The sequence below is a fragment of the Thamnophis elegans genome, chromosome 2 (genome assembly GCF_009769535.1).
Source record: "Thamnophis elegans isolate rThaEle1 chromosome 2, rThaEle1.pri, whole genome shotgun sequence".
Classification (NCBI taxonomy): domain Eukaryota; kingdom Metazoa; phylum Chordata; class Lepidosauria; order Squamata; family Colubridae; genus Thamnophis; species Thamnophis elegans.
The window spans coordinates 10,807,441-10,834,859 of NC_045542.1; the positions used below are offsets into that span (position 1 = coordinate 10,807,441).

Sequence of the window (27,419 nt, forward strand, 5' to 3'; positions counted from 1 at the left end):
TCATGGGTCAAGAAATGCTTAGTTGTAAGGAGAAGCAGGTACAGATTCTTTCTGGGGTCAGAAATACTCATCGGGGTTACAATGCATATCTTGCAGAGTGGATAGGAAAGAAAATAGTCACGGAGCTGATTTATTTACAGATTTGGAGGGCTGGGATCAGGGGTGGGATTCTACCAGCTCAGACTGGTTCAGGTGGGCCCACCTGCCTGCCCCCATGCTTTACCTACCTTTATCTTCTCAGCTGAGTCGCGTGGCAGAGTGGATTGCCGCGCCTCAGCTGTTTTCCTTCCCAACCAGCTACCCGGAAGGGTAAGCATTCTCTGAACTGCGTATGCTCAGCGAATCGGTTGTTAAACCGGTAGGATCCCACCCCTGAGTGGGGGTAGCAAGTTGGATTATTAGAGCATTGTTACCTTATTTCAGTCTGCATTCGAATTGGCATGAACAGTTGATGAAGGGGTATAATAAAATGGCAAAACTTTGAGGACTTCCTGAGTTAAGAAAGCAACAAACAATTCAACTTTCACACATAAAAGTATTGATCCTGGGAACCAGAATGTGAGCCTAATTTTTTTCCCATGATTTTTTTCTATAGTCAGCAATTGTTTCCTTCCCCCCCCCCGGGAGGGAGGGGGAGAGCTTTCCACAATCCATCCTGGTCCTTCAAAAGGATCCCTTGCCTTCCCAGAAAACAGTTTTGCCCCTTAATCACCAGCTCTTCCATTATTTATATGAATTTCCCCACTGTTACTTTCTGTCTGCTCTGATAACCTGGGGGGGATCTCAGTTCTCGCCCACAGGAACCATTTTCAAGTGGCCCAAACTGTTAATGGAGTTATGCCGAAAGGCTATCCTTGTTTAGGAGAGTCTTCTCCCTCCTCGCGTTCCCAAAGTCTCTGTGTGCGTAAAAAGTGTGTGTGTGCGGGCACAGGCTACAAGGCTGTTTACACCAGAGCGGAGACCACACCTGGGGAACCATGTGGGACGGGGGAAGCCTGTGGAGGAAAACTTGTCGGAGATCCTAGAAAATGAGGATTGGCTCCAAAGGGGAGCAAATGTCCTGGTAGCATCATGGGGCTGAGAGGATAAAGGGCAGCAGCTTCTTCCCCCATCAAGGAAGAGGGCATCATCTCCAAGGATGTGTTTGCGGGGATTGCGGTTTCCCCAGAATTTCCTTTGCGCTTTTTGGATTTGGCGGAAGAGACCTTACGGTTCCTTGTTTGAATCCCATCCTTGCGCATTGCCAAGGGGCGATTCACCTGTATGGTATCAATATGAGGAAAAAAAATGAAAGTGAGATTAAGATCTACATGGGGCAGCCCTTGAAGAGTGTTCGAAGACTCCAATTAGTCCAGAATGCAGCCGCGCGAGCGATTGTGGGTGCACCAAGGTACACCCACGTTACACCTATCCTCCGCGAGCTGCACTGGCTACCTATTAGTCTCCGAATCCGCTTCAAGGTGCTGGTCGCTACCTATAAAGCCCTACATGGCATCGGACCTGGGTACCTGAGAGACTGCCTCCTGCCGATTACCTCTCTCAGACCAATTAGATCGCACAGGTTAGGTCTCCTCCGGATTCCATCTGCCAGCCAATGTTGGCTGGTGACTCCCCGGGGGAGAGCCTTCTCTGTTGCAGCTCCGGCCCTCTGGAACGAGCTCCCTGTTGAGATCCGGACCCTTACTACCCTCCCGGCCTTCCGCAAAGCCACCAAGTCCTGGCTGTTCCAGCAGGCTGGGGGGGGAAGGGGGGGGCTGAGAAGCATCTACCTCCACGGAAATTGTGAATGTTGGTTTTGTTTTTAATACTTTGTCTTTGTCTCGTTTCCCCCCTTTCCCTTGTCTTTTGTGAGCCGCCCGGAGTCCTCCGGGAGTGGGCGGCATACAAGACAAATAAATAAATAAATAAATAAATAAATAAGATCCCAGAGAAAATTCATCTGGGGATAATATTCAGAGATATTATGTTATTGTAATACGTTTAAAACAATACAATTACATTATGATGTTAGTCTCTCAGCCTAAATCTAAGGTCCATGCCTCTTGTCTGCTAAATGGTTGGGGTACTAGCAAAACAGTGTGGAGCTACATGACATATAAGGACAATAAACACTCATATTTTTTACCCGTGGAACCTTCTTCAATATATTCCTGGAAGCAACCAACTCCCACTCATACATTCAAGCCTCTCTCTTTCATGTACATATACCCTCCTCCACTCTCTTCCTATTATCTTACATTGTGCAGTTTGTAATAGAGGCCGCAAGCATTGCATACGGGTTCTCCATTCATGTTGCGGCGCCAAAGAGTTGTGGTAGTAGTTTGGCAATTACTACACTGCGTTCCAGCTCGCTTGCTGACAATCTGCATGGTGGAACAAAGGGGAGAAGTAGATACTCACATCATTAATTTTGAAAATGATACCCAGGGCCCATTGTGTTTCTTTAGAGCGACATTTCTTAAAGTGTGATCCAGGGACTCCTGGGGATTCCCCAAGATTCTCGCAGAGGTCCGTGAAATCAAAATTATTTGCTAGACCTTAAAAGATATTTGCAAGAATTTTAAATAATTTTAAATAATGTCACTTTTCTCTTTATTGTTTTTCATTTAAAAAAAAAAAAATAGGCTTTTTCATGAAAGTGTATTTATTTATATTTGACACTTCTCAACCACCCATCCTCCTCAGAGAGTTAATGTTAAAATCTAATGTGTTTAATTATTATGATTCAATAGTTTACCTCTGAAAAGAGCAATTGCTATAAATATTGAATCATTGATATATTTTCTCCCCCCCCCGTTTTCGATGGCTCCCTCCAACTTCAATATTTTTCCCACTACTCTGAAGTTTAAAATAGTACAAACTAAAATTTGGAGTATGTTTTGCATTTAAAGTTATTGTCAGGGGAGTCTAGTTAGTTGCAAAGGTACCCAACAAATCAAAACAACTGAGATGTAATTGGTGGTCAGATCCTGTCCCCTCCCCAATTTTAATTACAGTCTCAGTTGCTGTAATTAATAGTACAACCTGAATTCTGTTACTAAAGAGATGTGGTAAGCTTAACCAGGGATTTAGACTATGGTGAGATGTACGCAGTGGTGGGATTCAGCCAGTTCGCACCTATTCGGAAGAACCGGTTGGTAACTCTCTAAGCAGTTCGGAGAACCGGTTGTTGGAAGAAATCTCCTTTTGTTTTTTCCCCACTTTACAGGGCTAATCCTGTAAGGAAGGCAGGAAGGAAACATTCTGGTGTTGTTTCTAGCCTAATCTTTATTGCCCTGCTTACAGAAACTGCCTCTTCGGTTAACCCTTATTACATTGTAACAGCTAAGGCGAAGCGCCCATTGACCTGAGTGACATTTAGTTGGCCACACCCACCCAGTCACAAGACCACCAAGCCACGCCTACCCAGCTGGTCATTAGGGCAGAGGACCAGTTGTTAAATTATTTGAATCCCACCACTGTATGTATGTATATATATATATGTATGTAATGTATATATTCAAATTGTATGCTACGCTGAGTCATTAATTCAGATGGGCAGCTATAGAATTGAATAAATATATAAATGTTTGCACGTTTATATGGCTGCCTATTGGTCTCCAGATACGCTTCAAGGTGCTAGTTGTCACTTATAAAGCCCTTCATGGTATTGGACCTGGGTACTTGAGAGACCGCCTGCTGCCAATTACCTCCCAAAGACCCCACAGACTAGGCCTCCTCCGAATTCCATCTACCGGCCAATGCCGATTGGCGACCACCCGGAGGAGGGCCTTCTCTGTGGCTGCTCCGGCCCTTTGGAACGAGCTCCCCGCGGAGATCCGGACCCTCACCTCCCTTCAGGCTTTCCGTAAAGCCGTTAAAACCTGGCTGTTCCGACAGGCCTGGGGTTGATGAGTTCCCTTCCCCGCTCGAATTGTGTGACTGTTGATTGTTTTAAAATTTTTCTCTGTATCCTGTTTGTTGTTTTTGCCTTGTTTGCATTACTCCCTCCCCTGGGTTTGTTAGCCGCCCTGAGTCCCTCCGGGAATAGGGCGGCATATAAATGAAATAAACCTATAACCTATAAACCTAACATGTCTGTGAAAGCAAGGGACTGGCCACTCTATTGCCTAGCCACTAGATGACACTGAATTTTATTGTATCTGCTGAGGTCAGAAGTTTCCTGTTCCTGTTCTGTTCCTTTGTAATAGAGATAATAAAAGTTCTTGTCTCACTTCCTGATTTATTTGTCCCCAAACCATCCATGACTTGCTATTAGAAGTCAGGTTTTTTAAACCCACAGATTCCTAACGAGATGAGAAAAGTGACAACGTTCCTTGTTGTGCTAAAAGTCTTAATTTCTAATAATACAGCAGGGCAGTAAGAATTGGGTGGGAGGGAAGACCTCTTATGCCTAGCGAAGATCTCAAAGAGAAGCCAACAGTACAATTAGATTCACTCATTTACATATGTGTTTTGGGGAAGAAAGACAGCAATGTCTATAATGCCTTTCTCCTTCCAAAGAGAGGCATAAACCTAACTTTGTGATTGTTCCCAGCAAGGTTGATATGATATATATCCCCAAGAGGAGGCATTGAGATTTTGTTCAGTTGATTGGAAGAAAACCATGGCAGATCATGGAATGCCCTTTCAACACTGAACTCAGAATATTTAATTTAAAAAAAAATCTAAACATCTACAGAAATTTCTGCTGGTTGAAGCCAAAGTCCCAAGTAGGCCACATGATGGTTACTTAATCCATACAGTAAATTCACAGTAGGAGCAGGTAAAATATATGTCAACCCTAAACTGAACTGACTAAGGCCATTTTGAGATTTCAAGGTTGTCACACTGGAGCTGAGGGATAGGGAGGGGGGAATAGAGATAGCTAAGGTTTTGTAGACAAAACAAAATCCCTTCTCCAGAGAACCAAGGACATTCCCACAGGTGGTCGGAAAGAGGAGGAGTGAAGTTACCAGGCAACTGCACATACCTTGATTGAATCATGTGACTGATTGTTTGGGGAAGGGACAAAACTTTTACTTTTAATTAGGTGAAAACCATGGGAACATTCAGAGTTGGTTTACACCAGCCTGTGCCAATATGATATATCCAATAAAACTATTATTTGAGGAATCTACCTGCCTCGGAGTTCTGTTCTCTATGGATGTATTACTTGGAACCCTGACAGTATATTTCTCAACTAGTGTTTGAAAACCCAGTTCTGTACTGATTGTCAAAGATCTTCCAGATCCAATTCATAAGCTGTTTATTACCTATAAAGTCTTGGCAATGTGATATCAAAGGACTTTAGCTATCACCTGCCCACCTTGTAAAAGCATCAAGAGAGGGTTGGCTCAAGGTCCCATCACGATGAAATGTGAAAGGGACATTGGCAGAAAGTAGCCAGGGCTTTCCTATGGTGCCCAACACAGGAGCACACTGCCCTGTAAATGTGGGATACTTCACTCCTGACACCAGACAATTCTCCATTTCAAACAGACATTTATTCTGAGTTGAGGATGGATGGACCGTGGCACGACAAAACCGCGCTCGACTAAAGCGCGCCTGATTAAACCGCGTCGCTGATGTCATCAACAGGGCGACAACAGCGAGCGTGGAGAAAGAAGGGTGCTTTAAATAGCGCTTTGAAAGCAGGCCGATTCAACTTAAGGTAAGGGTTAGGTTTAGGGTTAGCTTTAGGGTTAGCTTTAGGGTTAGCTTTAGGGTTAGGTTAAGGGTTAGGGTTAGGTTTAGGGTTACGTTAAGGGTTAGGGTTAGGTTTAGGGTTAGGTTAAGGGTTAGGATTAGGTTTAGGGTTAGGATTAGGTTTAGGGGGGGGTTAGGTTTAGGTTTAGGGGTTAATTTTAGGTTTAGCGTTTACAGCGTGCTTCTGTCTCCGCACTGTTGTCGCCCTGTGATGATGTCAGCTACGCGGTTTCGTCGAGCGCGCTTTAGTCGAACGCGGTTTTGTGGTGGAACCGGATGGACAACCATTTTTAGCTTGGTCTGGGGGTGCCAGGTTTTGCTACAATCATTTACTGTATTTAAAAGAACATGTATTTTAAAAAAATGACACTGTTTAAATAAGCAGAGAGTTGCAATGTTGAGATGGAATTCTTAAAAGGGTGAGCAGGATCCAGTTGCTGGAGAGCAAATGTTGACCTACCAGGCGCTTCTTGGGCCGAATGAGGGGCCGGTTTTGGCCATTCATCTTGTGGTAGAGCCCACAGGCATTGCAAAGATAGTGGCCAGTGCCATCTCTCCTCCACAGTGGGGTGGCTGTGGCTCCACAGTTCACACACTCACGTGCCTCTGCGGAAAGAGGTGGAAACAGACATGTTAGAAGATAACATGATAGTTCAGGTGGGAGGATACGATGTGATTTTTTCACTTCTAGGAAAGATTGTTGTTCTTGTTGAAATAATGTTGTTCTGGAGAAGGGCAGTTTAAAAGAGGGCAAGAAATTGGTAAAACCTATTTTGTAGAACAAGCTGTCAAATCAGGAAGAAGATTCTGCTTTGAATATACAAGGCTTAAACAGCACTTAGCAATAGCAATAGCACTTACACTTATATACCGCTTTACAGTGCTTTACAGCCCTCTCTAAGCGGTTTACAGAGTCAGCATATTGCCCTCAACAATCTGGGTTCTCATTTTACCCACCTCGGAGGTATGGAAGGCTGAGTCAACTTTGAGCCTGGGTGAGATTTGAACCGCCAAATTGCAGTCAGCAAAAGTAGCCTGCAGTACTGCACTCTAACCCCTTGCGCCACCGTGGCTCAGCGCTCAATCGTGACCTGTTCCATCATGAAAGCTTTTGGAAGACCTCCTGCTGCATTTGACAGGCATCATCTTGCATTTAGCTGCAGATGGACTTTCTCTGGAGTGGCATCTGCTCTTAAGGTTGCAATGTTCAGGAAGCACCTCTACTACAGTAGAACAGGAAAGGTCTGTCCTCATGAGATTCCAAATGGGAGAAATCGCATTGTGGAGCTCTTGGGGGCAATGCTATGGATTTAATAGATTTAATTTCAAAAAGATTGGCGTGTGCCGATTACCTCTCTCAGACCAATTAGATCGCACAGGTTGGGTCTCCTCCGGATTCCATCTGCCAGCCAATGTCGGCTGGTGACTCCCCGGGGGAGAGCCTTCTCTGTTGCAGCTCCGGCAATCTGGAACGAGGTCCCTGTTGAGATCCGGATTCTTACTACCCTCCCGGCCTTCCGCAAAGCCACCAAGTCCTGGCTGTTCCAGCAGGCTGGGGGGAGCTGAGAAGCATCTACCTCCATAGAAATTGTGAATGTTGGTTTTGTTTTTAATATGTTGTCTTTGTCTTGTTCCCCCCTTTCCCTTGTCTTTTGTAAACCGCCCGGAGTCCTCCGGGAGTGGGCGGCATACAAGACAAATAAATAAATAATAAATAATAATAATAATTATGAAGGTAACAGCTGTCTGCAAATCTGTTCAATAGCTGAATCTTTTCCTGGGATCATGGCAGGAGGGAGGGGGGGGTAGCCAAAATAAGATTAAGGTTGGGAAATGTGTATTTTATCTCATTATATAATGTAATAATTTGTGACACTAGGCAATTATACTTGGGTAGAATTTCTTCCGTTCGTATTATTCTTAGAATACTGCTATTGCTATTACAGAATCCAGTGTGCAGTTCTTGGAAAAGACACTGGTTTAGGTGTTAGGTTCATTTCTCAGACCGCTGCAAAGCATCTTTTAAAAATCAAATCCAAATTGCTACATAACCGGATTTGCTAACATTGGAAACTAAGAATAATTTTTTAAAATTAAAATCCATGTCCATAGCAGCCATAAAAATACACCCCAGGTTTTTTTTTTGTATGTTAATGCTGTGCATATGGCACATATTTTTTAGCATAAAGTGATTAGGGTCCTAGTATACCAAACCCGCAATTATTTTATAACATCAAAAATATCCAACAGAAGATCTCACCACTGGGGGAGAGCTGCATTGTCCCTCGGAGTTTGGGGGAATATCCAGTTGCCAGCGGGCTTCCAGGCATCGGGAAATATCCATACTCCTGTCCCATAGCGTAAGGACTTAGGGCTGTGCCAGTTGAGGTCCCGAGGGGCAGCAGTTCAGCGTGAGTGGGGCTGATCCGTTCCGTCTTCAACATCTCCAAATATCTGGGGCTGCTCTTGCCATCGGGGGAAAGGTCCTTGGGAGAAGGTGGTGAGTGCAGGGTGTGGTAGGAGGACGTAGCAGAGGTGTAGATAGGAAGTCCGGTGTGGGTTTTCCCGGAGGCACTGGAGACCCAGGTTGCGGTGCTGTAGGGATGGCTGTCCCCCCATTGCAAACCATTGAGAAGAGGGTATAATTGCCGCACTGTTGTAGAGATGGAACATAATAGTAGTATATGTAGTGATGATGATGATGGTGATGATGATATAATTATATGCAAGAAATAACAACACTATAGTGAGCATGTGTTTGCATGCATGTAGACTAAGAAAAAGTACCCTGCCTAATATGTAGTAGATAAGGTGCTATGCATGGTTTCCACAGTCTAATCTGAACAACAAATGCACCTACTTTTGATTGCATTTATGGGACCGTCTTCTGCCACATACCTCCCAGCGACCAATAAGATCTCACAGGGTGGGCCTTCTCCAGGTGCCGTCAACCAGACAATGTCGTTTGGCGGCTCCTCGGGGGAGAGCCTTCTCTGTACCTGCTCCGGCCCTATGGAACGATCTACCCCCTGAGATCCGGACCCTCCCCACTCTCGCGGCCTTCAAAAAGTCTATTAAGACCTGGCTTTTCCGGCAGGCCTGGGGCTGTTGACCTCTTGAATTGAGGTCGGGCCCCACTACGGTTGAGTGTGTTGTGTTTTTAATCTGCCTTGTTTCTTTACTTTTTAAAACTTTTTAGTACTTTTTAAATTGTTCTTTTATGTAAGCCGTCCGGAGTCCTTCGGGATTGGGAGGCATATAAGTTTATTAAACTTAAACTTAAACATTTGAAGAAAAACTTGACAGATTTCCAAACAGGAAATGAAAGGAAAGCATGGTTGCCACACACACACAAGTATATATACACAAACATACAAATGTATGTGCATTGTATCTCTGCATTTCTATGTATTTTATAGAGTCTAAAATTCTTTATATTAAAATTCCAGGTTTTTAGATTCAATATGATGAGGCTTTAACAGTTAGTTACGTTTGGAAAAGATTGCAACAGAAAAAAAACAGTCTACAGTAGGAAAACACAACAATAACAGTTAGGGTGTACACACGACGCTAAGCCACAATCTTTTTTAATGTGGCTTGTTGAATAAATCACATTATCTGGCTATACACACAGCATACTTAGCCATAAACTCCGGTTTATAAACCACAATGGCTGTGTTTATACAATTCACTAAACTGAACATAGTGTGTGAACTTAGGTAATATCAGCCAAGCAACCAGAATCTCTCAACAATGTTGAGATTATGTAGAACAGCAAAAATATTATGATTAAAAAAGGAGCCTAACAAGAGAATTTAATCAAAGCTAAGACTAACCAGTGCTAAACTCTGAATTCATTTAGCAATAGCAATAGCAATTCGACTTATATACCGCTTCATAGGGCTTTCAGCCCTCGCTAAGCGGTTTACAGAGTCAGCATATTGCCCCCACAGTGTGGGTCCTCATTTTACCTACCTCGGAAGGATGGAAGGCTGAGTCAACCTTTGAGCCGGTGAGATTTGAACCACCGAACTGCAGTTAGCAGTCAGCTGAAGTGGCGTGCAGTACTGTACTCTAACCACTGCGCCACCTCGGCTCTTTGTAATGCTTTGTAATGCTGGGTCTCAAATCTAGCTTGTAGCAAAGAAAGCCATAGCAAAAATAATTTTGACAATTTAGTGAGCAATTTTGCCAACACAACAGATTTGCAACCACCCGTGATTGAATAGAAGAGTATTTTCTAAGATGATATCCTCCCATGTGTTAGGCTTCAATGACCACCATCACTGGCTTTAGTGTAAACCTCTGTATGACTTTAAATTGGGGAAAAGCTGCAGACGAAATTGAGGTGTCCAAGCCTTTCTTTAAAAACAGATTAGTTTCCAAAATACAGCATCTATCCATGGCTTCAATGGAGTTGTTCCAGTTGTTACATTCACACCAGAGATGGGTTCCTACCAGTTCGCCCCCTATTCGGTAGAACCGGTTCGTCAAATCTACCGAACCGGTTAGAAGAGGTTCCACCAGTGGACCCGGAAAGCAGGCCACACCTACAGAAGAGGTTCCAAACTTTTTTGAAACCCACCACTGATTCACACATACCTGGAGAGTGCCTGTAAGATTCAGGCATGCGAGGGAAATATGTGGGCACAGCATTGCAATCAATGCCCTCAGGACTCGTAAAGAAAAGGTCTGAATCGTCATTTCCTTGCAAATGAGAGGACTCCATGTATTGTGGGGCAGAATCTTGACTGGAGTAATCCATTGTCTTGTCTTAGAACTTTCTTCTGCAAACGATAAACCTACATTAAAAAAAAGAGAGAGGCTGTCAAACAAAACAGAAAATACTAGGTATAACAATACTATTGTTGCAATCAAGTATTATTTCAGAATTTAGTACTTAGAGCAGTGTTTCTCAGCCTTGGCAACTTTCACCCGTGTGGATTTCAACTCCCAGAATTCCCCAGCCATTCATGCTGGCTGGGGATTTCTGGAAGCTGATGTCCGCACACACTTCTTAAATTTGCCCAGGCTGCAAAAACATTTGCTTAGAGGGATGATAGGAACTGGAACTCTGGGATCTATTTCTTCACTTATGAAACTTTGAATTTTTAAGGATTTTAATTTTAAATTTCCCTATAGAACTTGTAAAGCATATGGTGAGGTAAAGATTAATTTTTCCTGAAAAATCTTCCATTTCCTTGCGTAATGTGAAAATTTCAAAATAAATGGTTTTCAAAATGTCTCCCCAGATGGCGCAATTTACAGGCTATAATGTTTGAATCAGCGGGCACTTGGGGCGTTCTATCAGTCTAATGCCAGGTTCATTATTGGAACATCCCATAGCAGAAAATTTACTAATATAATCTATCAATCTATTAGCTATCCAGTCTCTCCCTCTTCTGTGAGAAAGGAAAGTGTACCATCACCTACAACTGTTTCTCACACTTCTCTCATACTCTAAACTCCTTACCATCATTGTCACCCTTCTCTGTCCTCTAGGCCTGTGATGGCGAACCTATGGCACGTGTGCCACAGGTGGCACGCAGCGCCCTCTCTGTGGGCGTGCGAGCCGTTGCCCTAATTCAGCTCCACCACACATGTGCGCGGGCCTCCCAATAGCCAGGTGATTGTCGGTCTCTGGCGTGCATGCACGGGAGTGGAGCGCATGAGGGGGAAGCATGCGCGTGTGCAGGGGTGGGGCATGTGCAGGAGTGGGGGTGCAGGGGTGGGGATGAGGTGCGTGTGCATATGTGTGGGGGTGCATGCGGGGGGCGCACATGCATTGCATTTTGGGTGTTTGGGGGGTGAGCACATTTGCGCATGTGCTTGCACTTTGGGCACTCATTCCGGAAAAGATTAGCCATCGCCGCTCTAGGAATATTCCAGCTTGTTATTATTGTTCCCGAACTGTGTTTTAAATTATCCATTGTTTCTTATAGGGTCTGCTTATATTTCAACAAACTAATCAACCAGGTGAAATAATTCATATTCCTGATAAACTTTCGTTCTACTTTATCAAAATCCTTCCTGTATTTGAAAAAAATAGCTTGAGAAACTGCTCTTATCTCCCACTATTTTATTTATAATATGATTTCTCATCAATCTCTTCTTTACTCTCATCATTTTATATCTGTTACGATAAATATCTTCAGTTTGTATTCTGAAATTGCAGACAATAATTTGTGTGATCTCTGCTTTCTGTAGTTGATTGTCATAGACATAAGATGTGACAATCACATTTTGAACTGGCCAGGCCTTTTTGGACTAATTAAGGATGCAAGCACTGATTTAAAAAGTAAAAAAGTAACCAATATTTCTCTCTTTTGGATTATCCACAATTATCAGCTGAAATGATGCTCTTAATAAACTTAGCCAAGATGGCTAAAATATCGGCATATCTTAAAGATCACTAAATTAGAGATATAAACGAGACTGGAAAAAATGGATTGACTATATACAAAATAAATACGGGACCAAGAAATTCCAGTTAGCCTATGCTTAAGATCAGAAATGATTTAAATTGTTTAAAGTTAGTTCAGCAAGAAGAAGCTAAGGTCAATGTAGAATGTCATTAATTTCTTTATTTCTTTTTTTCAATAGATTTTAGACTGTGTTTGTTAAAAATCCATACCGTGTACGGGTTCTGGGAAGTCGGGGGGGGGGAAGGAGGAGGGGAGTTGGGGGGGAGGGGGGAGGGAGGGAGGGGTATGCATTAGGCTAGACAAGAATTTGGTGGTAAACTAGAATTATTTTGACATACAAAAAATTGTACTTCGATGTCTTACTGATTGAGGAATGATGAAATGTTTGTTTTAAAAGAAATAAAACTTTTGAACTCGTAATAAGTTGATCCAAAAAAAAAATCCCTTTTCCATAGCACAATATCCTGCTTGCACAAAACAGAGGAGACATTAGCATAAGTCTGGTGGATTAACAATTCTCCTTTCGAAAGATGATAAATGGTAAGTACTGTATATTATGGGTACTTCAAGGTAGAGATATACTTTCCCTATTTATGTATCATCATTAGCCATGCCTATAGGTTCCACCACAAAACCGCGGTGGACAAAAGCGCGTATGTGACGTCATCACAGCGCAACAAAAACATCGCGCTGTGAGCGGTAAATTTAAAATTAAAGCGAAAACCTTACCCTAACCCCCCCAAACCTAACCCTAAACCTAACCCTAAACCTAACCCTTAACCTAACCCTAAACCTAACCCTAAACCTAACCCTTAACCTAACGCTAAACCTAACAGTAACCCTTAACCTAACGCTAACCCTAACCCTAATGCTTAACGTAACCCTAAACCTAACCCTAACCCTAAATCTAAACCTAACCCTTACCTTTATGTGAATCGGCTTGCTTTAATTTAATTTTAATTTTAATTATTTATTAATTTTTTTGTCGCGCTGCTGATGACGTCAGGTACGCGCTTTCGTCGAGCGCGGTTTTGTCAACCGCGGTTTTGACGGGTCACGTGCCTATAAGTCAGCATTATAGAATTCTTTATTGGCCAAGCATGATTGGACACACAAGGAATTCGTCTTTGGTGCATATGCTCTTAGTGTACATAAAAAGACAAGATACATTCATCAAGAATCATACGGTGCAGCTCTTAATGATGGTCATAGGGTACAAATAAGCAATCAGGAAACAATCAATATAAATCATAAGGATACAAGCAACAAAGTTACAGTCCTTCAGTCAAAAGTCATAAGTGGGGAGGAGAAGGGTGATAGGAATGATGAGAAGACTAATAGTAATAGTAATGCAGCCTTAGTGAATGGTTTGACAGTGGTGAGGGAATTATTTGTTTAGCAAAGGGTGCAGTTGTCTATCCTGATACTAGCAACATTATTCCCGGTCTAAAACTACCCTGAAATTAAGAAATGGAAGCATCCAAATTACTTTTCTCTTTCTATCTTTCTCTCTGATCTCTTTCTCAGAACTGACAACTCATTTCAGAGCGTGCTTTCTTCTCAGATAACAATATGCACATCTGATTATGTTCCTTCCCCCTAAAGTGTGTTTTTCTGCACTAGCATTGTGGGTATGTGTGTGTCCATGTGTGCCGTAATGGAAATTTACTATTGCACTGAACATAATGCAGAAAAGCAATGTGTCAGACATTGGGGAACCCCGGTTCAAAAATCCCCATTTAGTCATGAATTTCACAGGAGGACTTCCTGTGCACATCACCCAGAGTTGCTTTCAGTAAGATGGGCACCTGTATAAAATAAATAAATACATAAATGACTTAGGGTGAGCCTCTCTTCTCTGCCCACACTTCTTTCAAAGTTTTGTTTGCAATAAAACAGTAATGATGGTGATGCAACCACACAGATCAGAAATACCCACCTTTTGTCTTAACCATGATCAATCTTTGAGAAAGTCATCGATGATTTTGCTGCTTATGATGGGACTGAGACAGAATTTCCTCAAGCATGCTTTGGATGGGCTTCGTAGCTCATTCTTAGCCACATTTATTAACTAAGTTGACTTCAACGGATAATTAGAACTGCAGAAAAAGCAATTGCTACCAATCTGCCTTCCATTGAAGACCTGTATACTGCACGAGTCAAAAAGAGGGCTGTGAAAATATCTACAGACCCCTCACATCCAGGACATAAATTGTTTCAACTTCTGCCCTCAACACGATGCTATAGAGCACTGCACACCAAAACAACTAGACACAAGGACTGTCCTTGTGCTTAACAACTAATTCCCACAACACTGCCAAATTATCTACTAAGACTGTATTACTATTCTTCTCTTCCTTCCTAGTAGCTATCTCTCCCCACTTACGATTATAATCATGTTGCTTGTATCTTTCAATTTATATTGTTTTTATTAGTTTCCTAGTATGATTTGATAGCGTATTAGTAACCTTGACTATCACTTAAGTGTTCTATCTTTTTATTCTTGATAAATGTATTTTATTCTCCTTGTGCACATTGAGAGCATATGCACCAAAAACAAATTCCTTGTGCATCCAATCACACTTGGCCAATAAAGAATTGAATTGAATTCTATTCTAATGCACAACTGGCTGAGTTCACTTAACATGCTAAAAGTCTTTCCAATTCTGATTAGAAATACTGTTTATCCAGTTCCACCACAAAACCGCGGAGGACAAAATCGCACTCGACGAAAGCGCGCATTTGACGTCATCACAGCGCGACGAAAACATCGCGCTGTGATCGAAAAATGTAAAAATAAAGCGAAAACCTTACCCTAACCCCCCCATACCTAACCCTAAACCTAACCCTAAACCTAACCCATAACCTAACCCTAAATCTAACCCTAAATGTAACCCTTAACCTAACGCTAAACCTAACGCTAACCCTTAACCTAACGCTAAACGTAACCCTAACACTCTAAACCTAACCCTAACCCTTAACCTAACCCTAACCCTAACCCTAAACCTAACCCTTACCTTTATGTGAATTGGCTTGCTTTAATTTTAATTTTATTTCAATTTTTAATTTTTTTTGTCGCGCTGTGATGACGTCAAATGCGCGCTTTCGTCGAGCGCGATTTTGTCCTCCGCGGTTTTGACGGGTCACGGTTTATCCATCCCAGAATCACCAAAAAACTCTCTATGGGCACGGAATGGGCCCATTCCCAATTCCAATCTTGCCTCTGGCCTCAGTCACAGAAGCTGCCTGGTTTCCTTTCAGAGGAACTGAGACTGCCCTTGGTAGGGTAGCATCCTAGGGGCTTGGTAGAAAAATAAATAAATGCTACCAGTCAGGATATGCTTTGTCCCACAGTTAACAGCAAGAGGGGGGAAAGGCCCTAAGTCCCTGTAAAAACTCACTTAACACATTTCTCACTTAGCCACATAAATTTTGGAATCAATTGTGGTCTTAAGTTGAGGAGTGCCTGTATTAGGCAACATCTGTTTGTGCTGCTGCGGGAAGATGGGAGTTATGCTGAAAAACGCCAACCTGAAGAAGGCTATTTGAAACCAAGTAACAAAATCGGGGTAAGTAAAATGAGGTTCCCTCTGATCTCCCTGTGGCTCCCATCCTGCGGGCATGTCAGAAAACCTTGAAGACTGTGCTGTTCTAGGCCTTGGGCTGGGACACTTGGGGCCCCTGCCAATTGGGCATGGGGTACGGTTAGTCAGATCAGTTCTTTTCTTTCGTTCATAATTATGTGTTCGAAGACTCCAATTAGTCCAGAATGCAGCTGCGCAAGCGATTGTGGGTGTACCAAGGTACACCCACGTTACACCTATCCTCCGTGAGCTGCACTGGTTACCCATTAGTCTCCGGATCCGCTTCAAGGTGCTGGTCGCTATCTATAAAGCCCTACATGGCATCGGACCTGGGTACCTGAGAGACCGCCTCCTGCCGATTACCTCTCTCAGACCAATTAGATCGCACAGGTTGGGTCTCCTCCGGACTCCATCTGCCAGCCAATGTCGGCTGGCGACTCCCCGGGGGAGAGCCTTCTCTGTTGCAGCTCCGGCCCTCTGGAACGAGCTCCCTGTTGAGATCCGGACCCTTACTACCCTCCCGGCCTTCCGCAAAGCCACCAAGTCCTGGCTGTTCCAGCAGGCTGGGGGGGAGCTGAGAAGCATCTACCTCCACAGAAATTGTGAATGTTGGTTTTGTTTTTAATATGTTGTCTTTGTCTCGTTCCCCCCTTTCCCTTGTCTTTTGTGAGCCGCCCGGAGTCCTCCGGGAGTGGGCGGCATACAAGACAAATAAATAAATAAATAATTAATAAATAAATATTCTACTTTCATTTTGCTTGGTTTCATTATACATTGCCCAGAATTGGTTAAGAGTCGGGTGGTGTGAATTAAATAAAACATAAGCCTCCACTTGTGTGTAAGCAACCTTATCTTTGGTAGCTTCCTGTGTAGCTGTAAAACCTGACAACCTCAGAGGAACTGGATATATACAGCATATAACCAGAATTGCCACGGGTTTCCCCCCCCCTCCTATTTCGCTTCTGAACTTCCAGAGGCTCTGGGCCAGTCACAATGTTAAGCGGATTAGACAAAGATCCACTTAAGAAGTTCCATCTGTTTCTCTTAAACCAGGACAGACACTATTGCAGCTAAGGACCACAGGAAGACCTCAGCCTAACTTCATCTTGCTTTTGCTCTAATTTAGAAAGATGGGGAGGAGTTTAGAGAGAGAAAAGCAAAAGAAAAGCCGAAAGTGGTCCGTGGAGTGACGCAGGGGAAATAGCTGTTTGCTCACAAGTCAGATAATTTGCCACCTGGTCTTTCTGGGCAGTTCTGAAGCGTTAAGAGAAAAGTTATGGCACATGGAAATAACAGGAGGATGGTTCTGCTCACCTTTAGTTCCAAACCTGTCCACCTCATTTGTGGCAGATGGGTGGGGAGAATAGGTATTTCCCCACTCCTATTTTAAACCTCTCCTTTGTCAGAAAAGTAGATTCTGCTTCACCCATCAAAGTGTAAGTGATGAGTTCCAGGTAAAAATATTTTCTATAAATGATGAGGCCTCCTCTGCATCATCCTCTGAACTTCTTTAATGCACACTAATCTCCTTCCCTAATAACCAAGGAATGCCCAGGACAATGTTTTAGCATAATTTGCCTTCTGAGGAAAAATTTTCAAAGATTTTTAGACATTGGGTTGTTAAAAATGTTAATAATCCAGTGTTCCTTTAAAAAAAAAAGACATATACCTTTTCAAATAAACACGAAGCAAATGAATTTACTAAGAGTATTATAAAAATGTCTAGATATCTCACCAACTTCATAATCTGCTTCCACCAGTCAAATCTAATTTTGGATGCCATCTGGGGTATGATACATAGGTTTGGTTCTTGCAACATACCAAGTCCTTACTTAACCATCATGGGCTACGTTAAAAGAAATAAAAAAATTCAAAGACCTAGCATGTTGGTCCGGTTCAGACAACATGTTATAACCCAAACCACAGAATCACAAACTTGTCACCCATTTCATTCTTCAAGAGTGCTATGCAAGCCTGCTAGAGGAATATTAAAGCCATGAACATTGATTAACCAATATATCCTATTATCCATAATGAACAGAACTTTCTCCAATCAGAGGTAGAAACTTGATTTCCTCTAGATGTCAGAATTATGATTCCCATCAATCGAACCATCATGGTAAATATCAAAAGTTATGGAACCTGCAATTCAAAATACCAGCTTGTCAATCTGCTACCAACTCTCTGAATGCTGGCTGCGAATTCTGAGAATAGTAATCTCTAAATATTTAGAAGAAACCTGTTAGTTCATACAGCTAGGCCAGCAGTCCTCTCTGATAATCTGACAGGTTGCTGCAGTATCAAGACAGATGGACCGATGATCTAACTAGAGTACTCTCAAGTTCACATTGTTCAACTAAAACATTTTTAATGGATGTTTTCTGGAAAGAGAATAGGAATACAGTAGTGGGGAAGATTAGATGCTTAATCTCAAGTCATTTTTTTAAACACAAGCAGTAGCTGCTCCCTCCACAGAAGTATCAAATAATAGAAGCTTTTTCATTCTGGTGTCAAAAACTACAAACTTGAGCTTTGTCTTCATTTGTGAATTTCCAGCAGCAATGCAAAATAAAGGGACCTATCTTGTTGTGGAGGAAATAGGTGGAGGAAGGTGTGTGGGATATGTTTGTCACCTTGAGTCATTTGGAAAAATAATAAAAAAATGGCATACTAATAAATAAAAATAGCAGTAGCAGGTGTCCAATAACTAAGTTTAGCTAAGGCTCAAGAAGAGGGATCATAATCTTTGTGCTAATCCTGTTCTCTGCAAACCTTTCTTCATGTTGATGAAGACTTCTGAAATTAGGGCCTTTGTATTCCTAGAGGGATTCTAATATCTTGGGGAATTAGGGTTTGCATAGCATGAGGAGCCTACATGGATGCCAACATCACCTTACTTTTGAAGTTCAGAAGAAACCGAGGAAAGCAATGGAGAATGTGAAGCAATGGAACTGTATCCCTAAAGTTCAAAGTTGCTTTTGTCAGTCATGAAAGTTCTGGAAAGTAAGCCAATCTGAGGTTACAGATACAGCTTGTTCTCAGAGAGATTGAACTTCCTTTGTAGTCTGGGTATGCTCTTAGACTCCTTATTGCTCCTGATTGAGAGCTGTGGCCACCAGTATCTTTGCCAGTCATTATTTGGTACTCTTTCTGGAGAAACAAATCAAACCACTGTCACATATGCATAGATCAGTGGTTCCCAAACTTGGCAACTTTAAGTGGTGGAGTGCAGAGCTGGCTGGAGAATTCTGGGAGTTGAAGTCCACAAGTCTTAAAGTTGCCAAGTTTGGGAACCACTGGCATAGATAATCGTAACACATTTAACTTACAGAATGTTTAGCTGGAAACTTTGATTGATTCCAAATGCAGACTTTAAAAATTGGAAGAACACAGATCATTGAAGGTTTAGTATCAAACCGACTAGACAAGTTCGCGCTATTTCACAGACTCATTGTGGGACTGAATGCAATTCTCAACCCAAAAGTTATTTAATTTCCCCCTTAACCATGATGACTGTGAGATCAGGAATGAAATCTAGGAGGTGTTTAGAGACTGGGGTGAAGAAACAGTTACAGTAATAGAGGTCTATAATTATCCTCGTCTGGATAAATAACTATTCCCATCTCAAAAAAGAAGTGAACCAACTCATGATCGACTACATAGGTAACAGTTTTACTGTTTTAATTATCCACCTACACAACCAGGAAGGAATGTTTTGGGTTCCTCCCATCAAGTGGGTGTATACTAGAAGGAGACCTTCTCAGCGGCTGGCTTGCCCCTAGGGAATATTCTTCTGCAGGAGCCCAACCTGTCCCAAAGGTTTGGTCTTCTATTTCCAGGGCCTTCAGGTGTCTAGGAAGCTGCTCCTATTATTTAACTGGGAAAGGGAGGGGGAGTTTTATTTTCCTGTGTTTTTAAAATTCCATACCAACATATCTGATTCTCAACCAAGAGCTTCCTCAAAAACCAGCAGTTGTAAAAAGGATGTTGAAAAGGGGGGAGGGAGGGAGGAAAAAATATCCAAAATGTTTGGGAATTATATCAACAAGAGAAAAGAATGGAAAGATTTATCTAAATGAGAAGGATATCAAGGAATGCAATCCCATGCAAAAGAAATGCAATTTAATAGGCCTGGAGAGGAGAGGTGAGATAAACAGTAAATAACTTTTAGTTAACTACAATAATAACAATGAAATGTCAATGGACAATATTTAATGATACATACATGTATGTTACCGGGGGGGGGGGGGGCGGGATGCTTAGATATCTTACTTAACCAAATTAATTTTAGAATATGTTACAAAGGTGCAATGTTATTGGAGATCTATTGAAATTGCAAATGAATGCCAGTAGGTGGTTGTGTCTTTTAATACAAATGATTCTAGATAAAAACATGTTTAAACAATGGTAGCCAAACGAGAATTATGGTACAGGGATAGTAAAATACATAACTTTTCCTTCTTGACTTAAAATGTCCAACCTGATTTGAATGAAGCGCATGTAAGGATTGTGGAAGAAACGCACGGAATATATTTGTAACCAATCGATACACTTTCAACAAGATGTAACGAAGGATGATTTTTTTTGTCTTTTTGTTTAACTAAAACAATAAAAAAAAATTCTCAAAAAAAAGAAATGCAATTTAATAATAAGATTTAAAAACAACAAGTTATATTAAAAGACGTAATTGACTATAACCAAATATATTAGAGAACAAACATCTTGTAGGAGGATGGCTGGAATATAGAATTAAAAGAATGACGACACCGCACAAATATTTATGACTAATTGACAGTTTTTCTCATGACATAAAATGTAAGAGAGAGATCTAGTCTCAACTTACATTTTCAGGAAAATACTTCAAGGTGGCGTGATAAATAATGGTGACTGGAAATGCAGTTCTAGGAGTTGACAAATTGATAGCAGGCAAATTGATTGATCAAGACTCTGCTCATTGATTAACAAAACGTAAGATGCTCTCTCTGAAAGTTTGGAAAAGAGATCAATGTAATGCTTTTTTAAAAAAAAAAGATTGGAATTTAAGGGAAGGGATTCCAAATAAAGTATCCCATGTTGTCAAACTGGTGAGAGCTTATTCTTAAGAACCAAACTATACCATATAGAAGAAAAAAATTATCTTGACTTATACGCACATTACTAATTTTGAGTTTTTAGGGAAATATCCAAAGGACGGCAAGGGATGATATTAATCAGATTAACGATGATATTTATTTTCTGAGTAATTTAGTTTTGAACTAAATAATGGAATTTGCTACTCAAGACAAAGGAAAAGGGACAGCTTTAAAAGAAAAATAAGAACTCTGATGGAAGTCCCAAAGGTGCTTTTCTGGATTTTCTTGTTTTTTTTTTCTTGAAAATGTTTCCCTTTCTCATCCAAGAAGCTTCTTCAGTTCTGAAGGGACAGAACGGAAGAAGCTTCTTGGATGAGAAAGGGAAACATTTTCAAGGGAAAAAACTAAGCATGTCCAATTGCCTTTTGGAATAGCACCTTCGGGGCAACCTGGATAATTGAGAACCTCCATAGATTCTGATGGAGAATACAGCTATCAATGATCACTAGTGATAGGTAACAATTGCTCAGAGACAGGATAAGTGGCAGTGTTTCCCCTCTGCTTGCTTCTCGGCTTATCACACTCCTGTTAGCCACCATGGATACAAAATACTGGGCTAGATAGGTCTTTAATCTGAGCTCACAGCCCTCTTCTGATTTGCATTTCATTTTGTTTTGTGAGTTTATGAAGAGTGTAACTGCAGTACTGCTCCCTGATACTATCTTCTAGTTCAGTGATGGCTAACCTTTTTGCCTTTGCGTGCCAAAATTGTGCGCGTGTGCAACAAGCGCACATGGATGCCCACGCCCATAATGCAATGTGCTCCACCCTCTGCGCATGTGCGCGTGGGGGCCCCACGCTCCCTCCATGCATGCGCGCGACAGCCCCCCTGCCCCATTTTGGCCTCTCTGAAGCTTCCTGGGATCAAAAATGTGGCACTGGGGGCACACCGCATCCCCCCACGCTCCCTTACCCCTTGCACATGCACGCGTGATCCCCTGCCCCTGCGCCCCTGAACATGTGTGCATGTCTCCCACATGTGCGGCAGAGATCCGAAAATCAGCTGGCCGGTGGGAGGCGCGTTTGCATGCTCAGTGATGGCGCAAGTTCACCACCATTGTTCTAGATTATTTTGTGTCCCCCATTTATATACAGAACATAATAATTATTTTAGTGCCTGGCTCAGTGGTGGGATTCCAAATTTTTTACTACCGGTTCTGTGGGCGTGGCTTTGTGGGTGTGGTGTGGCTTTGTGGACATTACAAGGGAAGGATGCTGCAAAATCCCCATTCCCTCCCCACCCCACTAACCTGCTTTCCAGTTCCGTTCTCCTGTTCAGGGCAACAAAAGAAGATCAGCTGGGAGGCAGCAGGGGCGGGGCCAGCCTATTTGCCAGTTCTTCAAGCTACTCAAAATTTCCGCTACCGGTTCTCCAGAACCTGTCAGACCTGGCTGAATACCACCTCTGACCTGGCTCAACAGTAGTACCTGTGAGACGGATCTAAGGTGTCCTGGTGGACTACCACTTAAGTATGAGTTAGCAGTGTAGAGGGATCACATCAAGATCACAGGAAGCCACTTTATACTATACTAGTGAGGCCACATTTGAAATACTGAGTCCAGTTTTGGTCACCATGATACGAAAAGATATTGAGACCCTCGAAAGAGTGCAGAGAAGAGCAACAAAGAAGGTAAGGGGTCTGGAAGCTAAATTGTATGATGAATAGTGATTGGAACTAGGTATATTTAGCCTAACGAAGGGAAGACTTAGGGGAGGGGAAACCTGATAGCCATCTGCCAATACTTGAAGGGTTATCATAGGGAAGAGGAGTTGGATTTATTCTCCATAGTACCTGAGTGCAGGACAAGCAGCGGGTGAAAGCTTGTCAGAGGGAGATCCAATCTGGAAATGAGAAGGGATTTTTTGACAGTAAGAATAATTAATCAGTGGAATAGCTTGCCTCCTAGAATTGTGAGTGCTCCATTGCTGGAGGTGATTGTTTTCCCCACAAAAGCTGCTTCATAACTTTTGACTGGTAAGTCTAGGATCCAAAGGTACAACATTTTTCCAGATGTTGGCCATACTAGTTGAGCTGATATGCATTTCAAAAATTAGACAGACGGCACGATGAAAAAACTAACTAGACTTTAATTGTTTTTTAATTTAAATAGAATTACCTTTAAATAAACATAGTTTATGCATGTAACGATTTCCCATTGATCATATATTTAAAAATATCAATAGGTAGCAACTTTTGAAGAATCTTGGGAATTGCATTTAAGACTTCTGGGGACCATTTGCAGTTCCAGAACCTCAAGATCTGCCTTTTTGGCTTAGGAATTGCCCATTTATAGGAACTTCCTTTAGCAATAATGGTTGTAGAAGGCTGTTCTGCAGGCCATTCACATTTCCTAATAAGAGAATTATTAGAAGCACGTTTCAACTTTTGCCGAGTAATTCTAGGACAAAACAAGAATGGTATTTTGGCTGGGTTTTTTCTTTGTTTTCATTTTGCAATAGTAGGCATGTTTGCTGATATCCAATATAGCCCCAAGTGTAAAAATGTTCCAGATTTTCTATCCCCCCTCCCCAATCAACAGTGATACATCAAACCAACTCTGTCACAAACATTGGAGATATCACCTTATCTTTCAGCCGCACCAGCCGTTATCAGCAAGAATGAAATTTCCTTTTTAATATTTCATTTTAGCCCAAATTACAGTTGATGTCCTCCACATAAGTCAACCTGCTGTTTCTGATCTATGCTGGGAAAGAGAAGAAGGGATGTGGGTCCCAGGGATGATTATAGCATTTTATCACTGCCAACCCCAGATAATTCGGATAATAATCTCTAGGGTATTTGTTATGGGGTGCCTGTGCAACTGAAGCAGCAATGTTAAACCACCTTGAAACAGATCAGATGCTCCCTACAGTGAGCTTCTCTCAAGTCACTGCATCTCCCATCAGAAATTTTGCAGGACAACAGAGCCTCGGCCTTTGAAATAATCCAGGGATTTGGGAGCCAAGGTTGAAGGTAAATCAAGGGCTTGGAAAGAGGGTTGTGGAAATATTGGATATGGATATCATTCTCCCCAAACAGTTTCGGCAATATTCTGAACCAGGATAGGAAGAAAACAACTTCCAAAAAAAAAAAAACCCAACCAAACCCAGGCAGGGAAAATCTAACCAATTTCCTGAACTTTGCATGGATTCTTACCATGGATACTAAATCAGACTCAATTATTTCTGGCAGCAGAAGGAAATTGGCATAGAGGCTTTACGGAGAGAGACAGAAACACTAATAAGAATTTCCTCCCTTTCACTGCATTCTAGATTTGCGTATATTATCAAGCCAGATTTACATTGCCAGCCTATTCCTTCATCTTTATTATTCAACCCAGGCAGTTTCTTATAACATTTCTCCATATACCATTAGGCTACAATTCTTTCTTTCTTTTTCTTCTTTCTTTCTTTCTTTCTTTTTCTTTTTTCCTCTTCTTTTTGTTCTTCTTCTTCTCTTTATTCCAGACTCATTCTTAAGTAGCCTTTTTCTTCCCCAATTTCATGTTTTTAGTCTTTCCCAGTAGTCCTTCTTAGTAGAGAAAGGCTCATCACATCCTTTTTGTGATGATGGAGAGCAAACTGTCATTATAATGATGGCTTCTCTTGACTCCCTTCTCTTTTATAGCTGTCAGGTACTTTATACTACATAAAAAAAAACTGTGGGAAATTGTGGCTGATGAACAAAACAAAGCCAGTGTTAGAAGGACTTGGGATAAGGCCAAGGCTGACAGAACATTCTACTGCCAATAATAACTAAAGATGAAAGTATTTTTTTTTTAAAAATGACTTTATTATTTTTATAAAACTGAAGAAGGCAAAAATCTAATACTCTTTCATCTTCCTATTTTCCCCATAACAAAAACCCTGCGAGGTGGACCGGGCCAATCACTTTTTCAAACTAGCTCAAAGTCACTGGCTTGCTTGCATGTCTGACGTTTTCTACCCTGGAGCCTTAATCACTAGACCAGAGTGGTTTTCTTCTTCTTTTTTTTTGTTTTGTTTCTAAAGCATTTTACATTAGAAATCTAATTCCTTCTATCCTGGAAGTTTGTGTAGGTAGCAGCAGATGGGTTTATATTTGATGTAGTAGAGTTGCAAAGAATATAAGCTTGAACATTTTCCATTCCAAATCGCCTCTGAAAGTAACTCACTGGGTGGAAGGGGGTGGTGGTGTCTACTTTTTCTTAGCCCACACGCCCACCACAACATGGGAATAACAATAGTGGCCTGCCTTGTGAGATCATTGCAAGGACACAGTGCCATGGGAGAATTGTGATGATATCTTGTTAATACGCCAAGGGGTTTTGGGGCTACGTTAAAATTCAGATTAATTATAGCATAACCAACTCTGTTTAGCATAAAGTAAAGCACGCTCATAGGGTCCCCAGCGTCAATATGCTTCCCTTCCTTCATTCTTTGATTGCAGACTTTTGAGGCATTTTTTGTTTCTCCTAAGAAAGATGTTCAATTAAAAATAAACATACCTGTTTATGTATCCATGAGCGTAATTTGGGGTATGATGTCCATTTTATAGAAAAGGAATCGGTGTTGAAATCATGGCTTGAAGTCAGGTTCCCTGTCTCTAAGGCTCATTCAGGAGATTGCACAATTCCAATCTCACATGAAGTGCTGGGACCATGTTCCCCCAGGAAGTTGAACAGCCAGATTTTAGATTTAGTTATATGGAACTACGGCGCCAGTTCCTTCTGACATAAACCAAGTTTGCTTGATCACTTGCTTCTAAAAAGGGACGCAAATGCCTTCTTGGCTGAAAAGCAAGGGCACGGAATTATAGTGTAGGAGTGGGGCTCCATATGGACATGAGGTTTCTCTGTAGAGGAACTGGTTAGATTGATATGTTTGGGCCATCTACCATATTCTTCCAGTATTGTGTAGTGAACATGATTGATGCACACTTTGGGGCAGGTGTGGGATTCTCTATTTCATAACATTTTGTTAGCGCATTCTGCCTCTGCTCCATCCACTATTTCAGCAACCCCACACTTTCATTTTGTGTGTATTCAAGAAAGGGCAGCTGCCTTCCTTCCATTCTTGACTCAATGCAGTTGTTTTGCAGTATGTCAATCTCTCAGTCCAGGTTTTCTAAAAATGTCTACACGACTCTTGAGCGACCTGTTTCTCCATTTCCAAGCAATGCTCTCTTTTCGCCATTCTGTTCTGACCGCCATACAGTATAGTTTCTTTTTAAATTTATATTTTGCTCTCTCCATAACTTGTAGCCTTTTTACTGACAGTTAGCTGCCAAGCCCTTTATTCTCACACTTGATGTTCTCCACATTATTTTTTTATAGGAACTGGACAAAAAAAATTCTCTCCTTTTTTCCCCCTTTGTTTCCAACAACTGGAATGCAGAAAGCTAGTTCACTTAATAACAAGAAAAACTCAGAATCCCAACCCACTGTGTAAGAATTCGGAATACCAGCGCACTCTACCTGATTCCTTGTATGTTTTGGCAAAAGCAAGTCTTAATGCATTCACCAGGTCCCAATGCCAAGTATGAATGTTTCCCATCTATCTGTTAAGACTTATTCTCCAGATACAGAAACTCATCTTGCCCTGGCAAGAAATTGACAAGCATTGGCCACCTGCTTATTTATGAATCTATTATATCCTGCTCTTCAATTATCAAATCTATCTTCTTTATAGTTTTGACAGACATCTTTCTGAATCGCTGATCATCTGTCCACATTGTCCCCGAAATGTACAGCTTTAAAAAATAATCTCAATTCACTAAGATACTCCTTTTTTTGTTCACTTATTTGTAGCATTACATATTCTAAGACCACTTCATATGTTTTTAGAAGTTCTAAATATTCTCTTCCACTATAATCAGTAGCTTTCTCTAATGGCTCTATTATTTCTAACACATTTGGTCGGAACACTATTCCTTTAGAAAAGGAAGACAGCAGGCAGGTAAACCACCCATCTTACTACTTCCAGCAGAAAAGGCATTCTCATTTTTCTATTGCCTACAGCTGGGGTTATGCCATACATAAATGCGAGAAGCCGCCTTCAGCATGAGAAGTTGCCCCAAACCACCCGAGAACTTGTTTTCTTTATCATACCCAAACAAGAGCTAAGATAGGGTACCTCTACCCATGTCCCAAATGCATTTCCCTTACAGACAAATACAACCAGCCCTGTTTTATGTTTCAATTTCAGAAGAACAACTTTAGCTAGATAGAGCTTATTTCCAGCTCTCTAGACAACCATGGTGCCATTTCTTTTTCCAGCTTGTATTTTTCAGTCTAGTTTCCCTCCCTACCCCCCTTTAATACTAGTTCCCTTTCTTAGTCTTTCCTGGCCATCTCTCAATCATCAAAAACCCAACCAAAAAGCAACAGGCATGTTTTAAACCACAGCATTTGGGCCATATAGCGGATCAAACTGACCTGATGCTGAGGGCAAACCTTCTCTAAGTTCTGGATGTCTCTTGGTCCACAGAATTGGAGAATAAGAAAAGTTGGGCTGACCTTGGAGAAAGTGTTCCCACTTCTGGCTGCTGATCTGTTCAACTGAGCCCTCTTAAAAGATCCCAGCCTGTTGATGATAGAGGAGACCAAAA

At 41.7% G+C, this 27,419-nt stretch overlaps 1 protein-coding gene across 4 annotated transcripts; it reads right to left on the bottom strand.

Annotated features, from left to right (window-relative positions):
• Positions 1–583: 583 nt before the first annotated feature.
• On the bottom strand, positions 584–27,419 carry GATA1 (GATA binding protein 1). 4 transcript variants are annotated; one of them, XM_032211355.1, is made up of 8 exons: positions 27,247–27,419; positions 23,414–23,535; positions 22,623–22,672; positions 10,291–10,490; positions 7,949–8,341; positions 6,149–6,294; positions 2,238–2,363; positions 584–1,259 (listed from the first exon to the last, which is right to left on the bottom strand). In XM_032211355.1, exons 4-8 carry the CDS (start codon positions 10,451–10,453, stop codon positions 945–947), a joined length of 1,143 nt encoding a protein of 380 aa, XP_032067246.1. In that variant the 5' UTR covers positions 10,454–10,490; positions 22,623–22,672; positions 23,414–23,535; positions 27,247–27,419; the 3' UTR covers positions 584–944. The 4 variants fall into 4 exon arrangements, with proteins under 4 accessions (XP_032067246.1, XP_032067247.1, XP_032067245.1 ...); XM_032211356.1 differs by lacking the exon at positions 23,414–23,535; XM_032211354.1 differs by lacking the exons at positions 22,623–22,672; positions 23,414–23,535.

Coding starts and splice junctions, on each gene's coding strand:
- GATA1 (XM_032211354.1), bottom strand. CDS start 10,453: ATGGATTACTCCAGTCAAGATTCTGCCCCACAATACATGGAGTCCTCT. Junction 8,342..10,290: donor ATCTTACAGGCACTCTCCAG/GTATGTGTGAAT, acceptor TCTCTACAACAG/TGCGGCAATTATACCCTCTT. Junction 2,364..6,148: donor TTCGGCCCAAGAAGCGCCTG/GTAGGTCAACAT, acceptor TCCACCATGCAG/ATTGTCAGCAAGCGAGCTGG.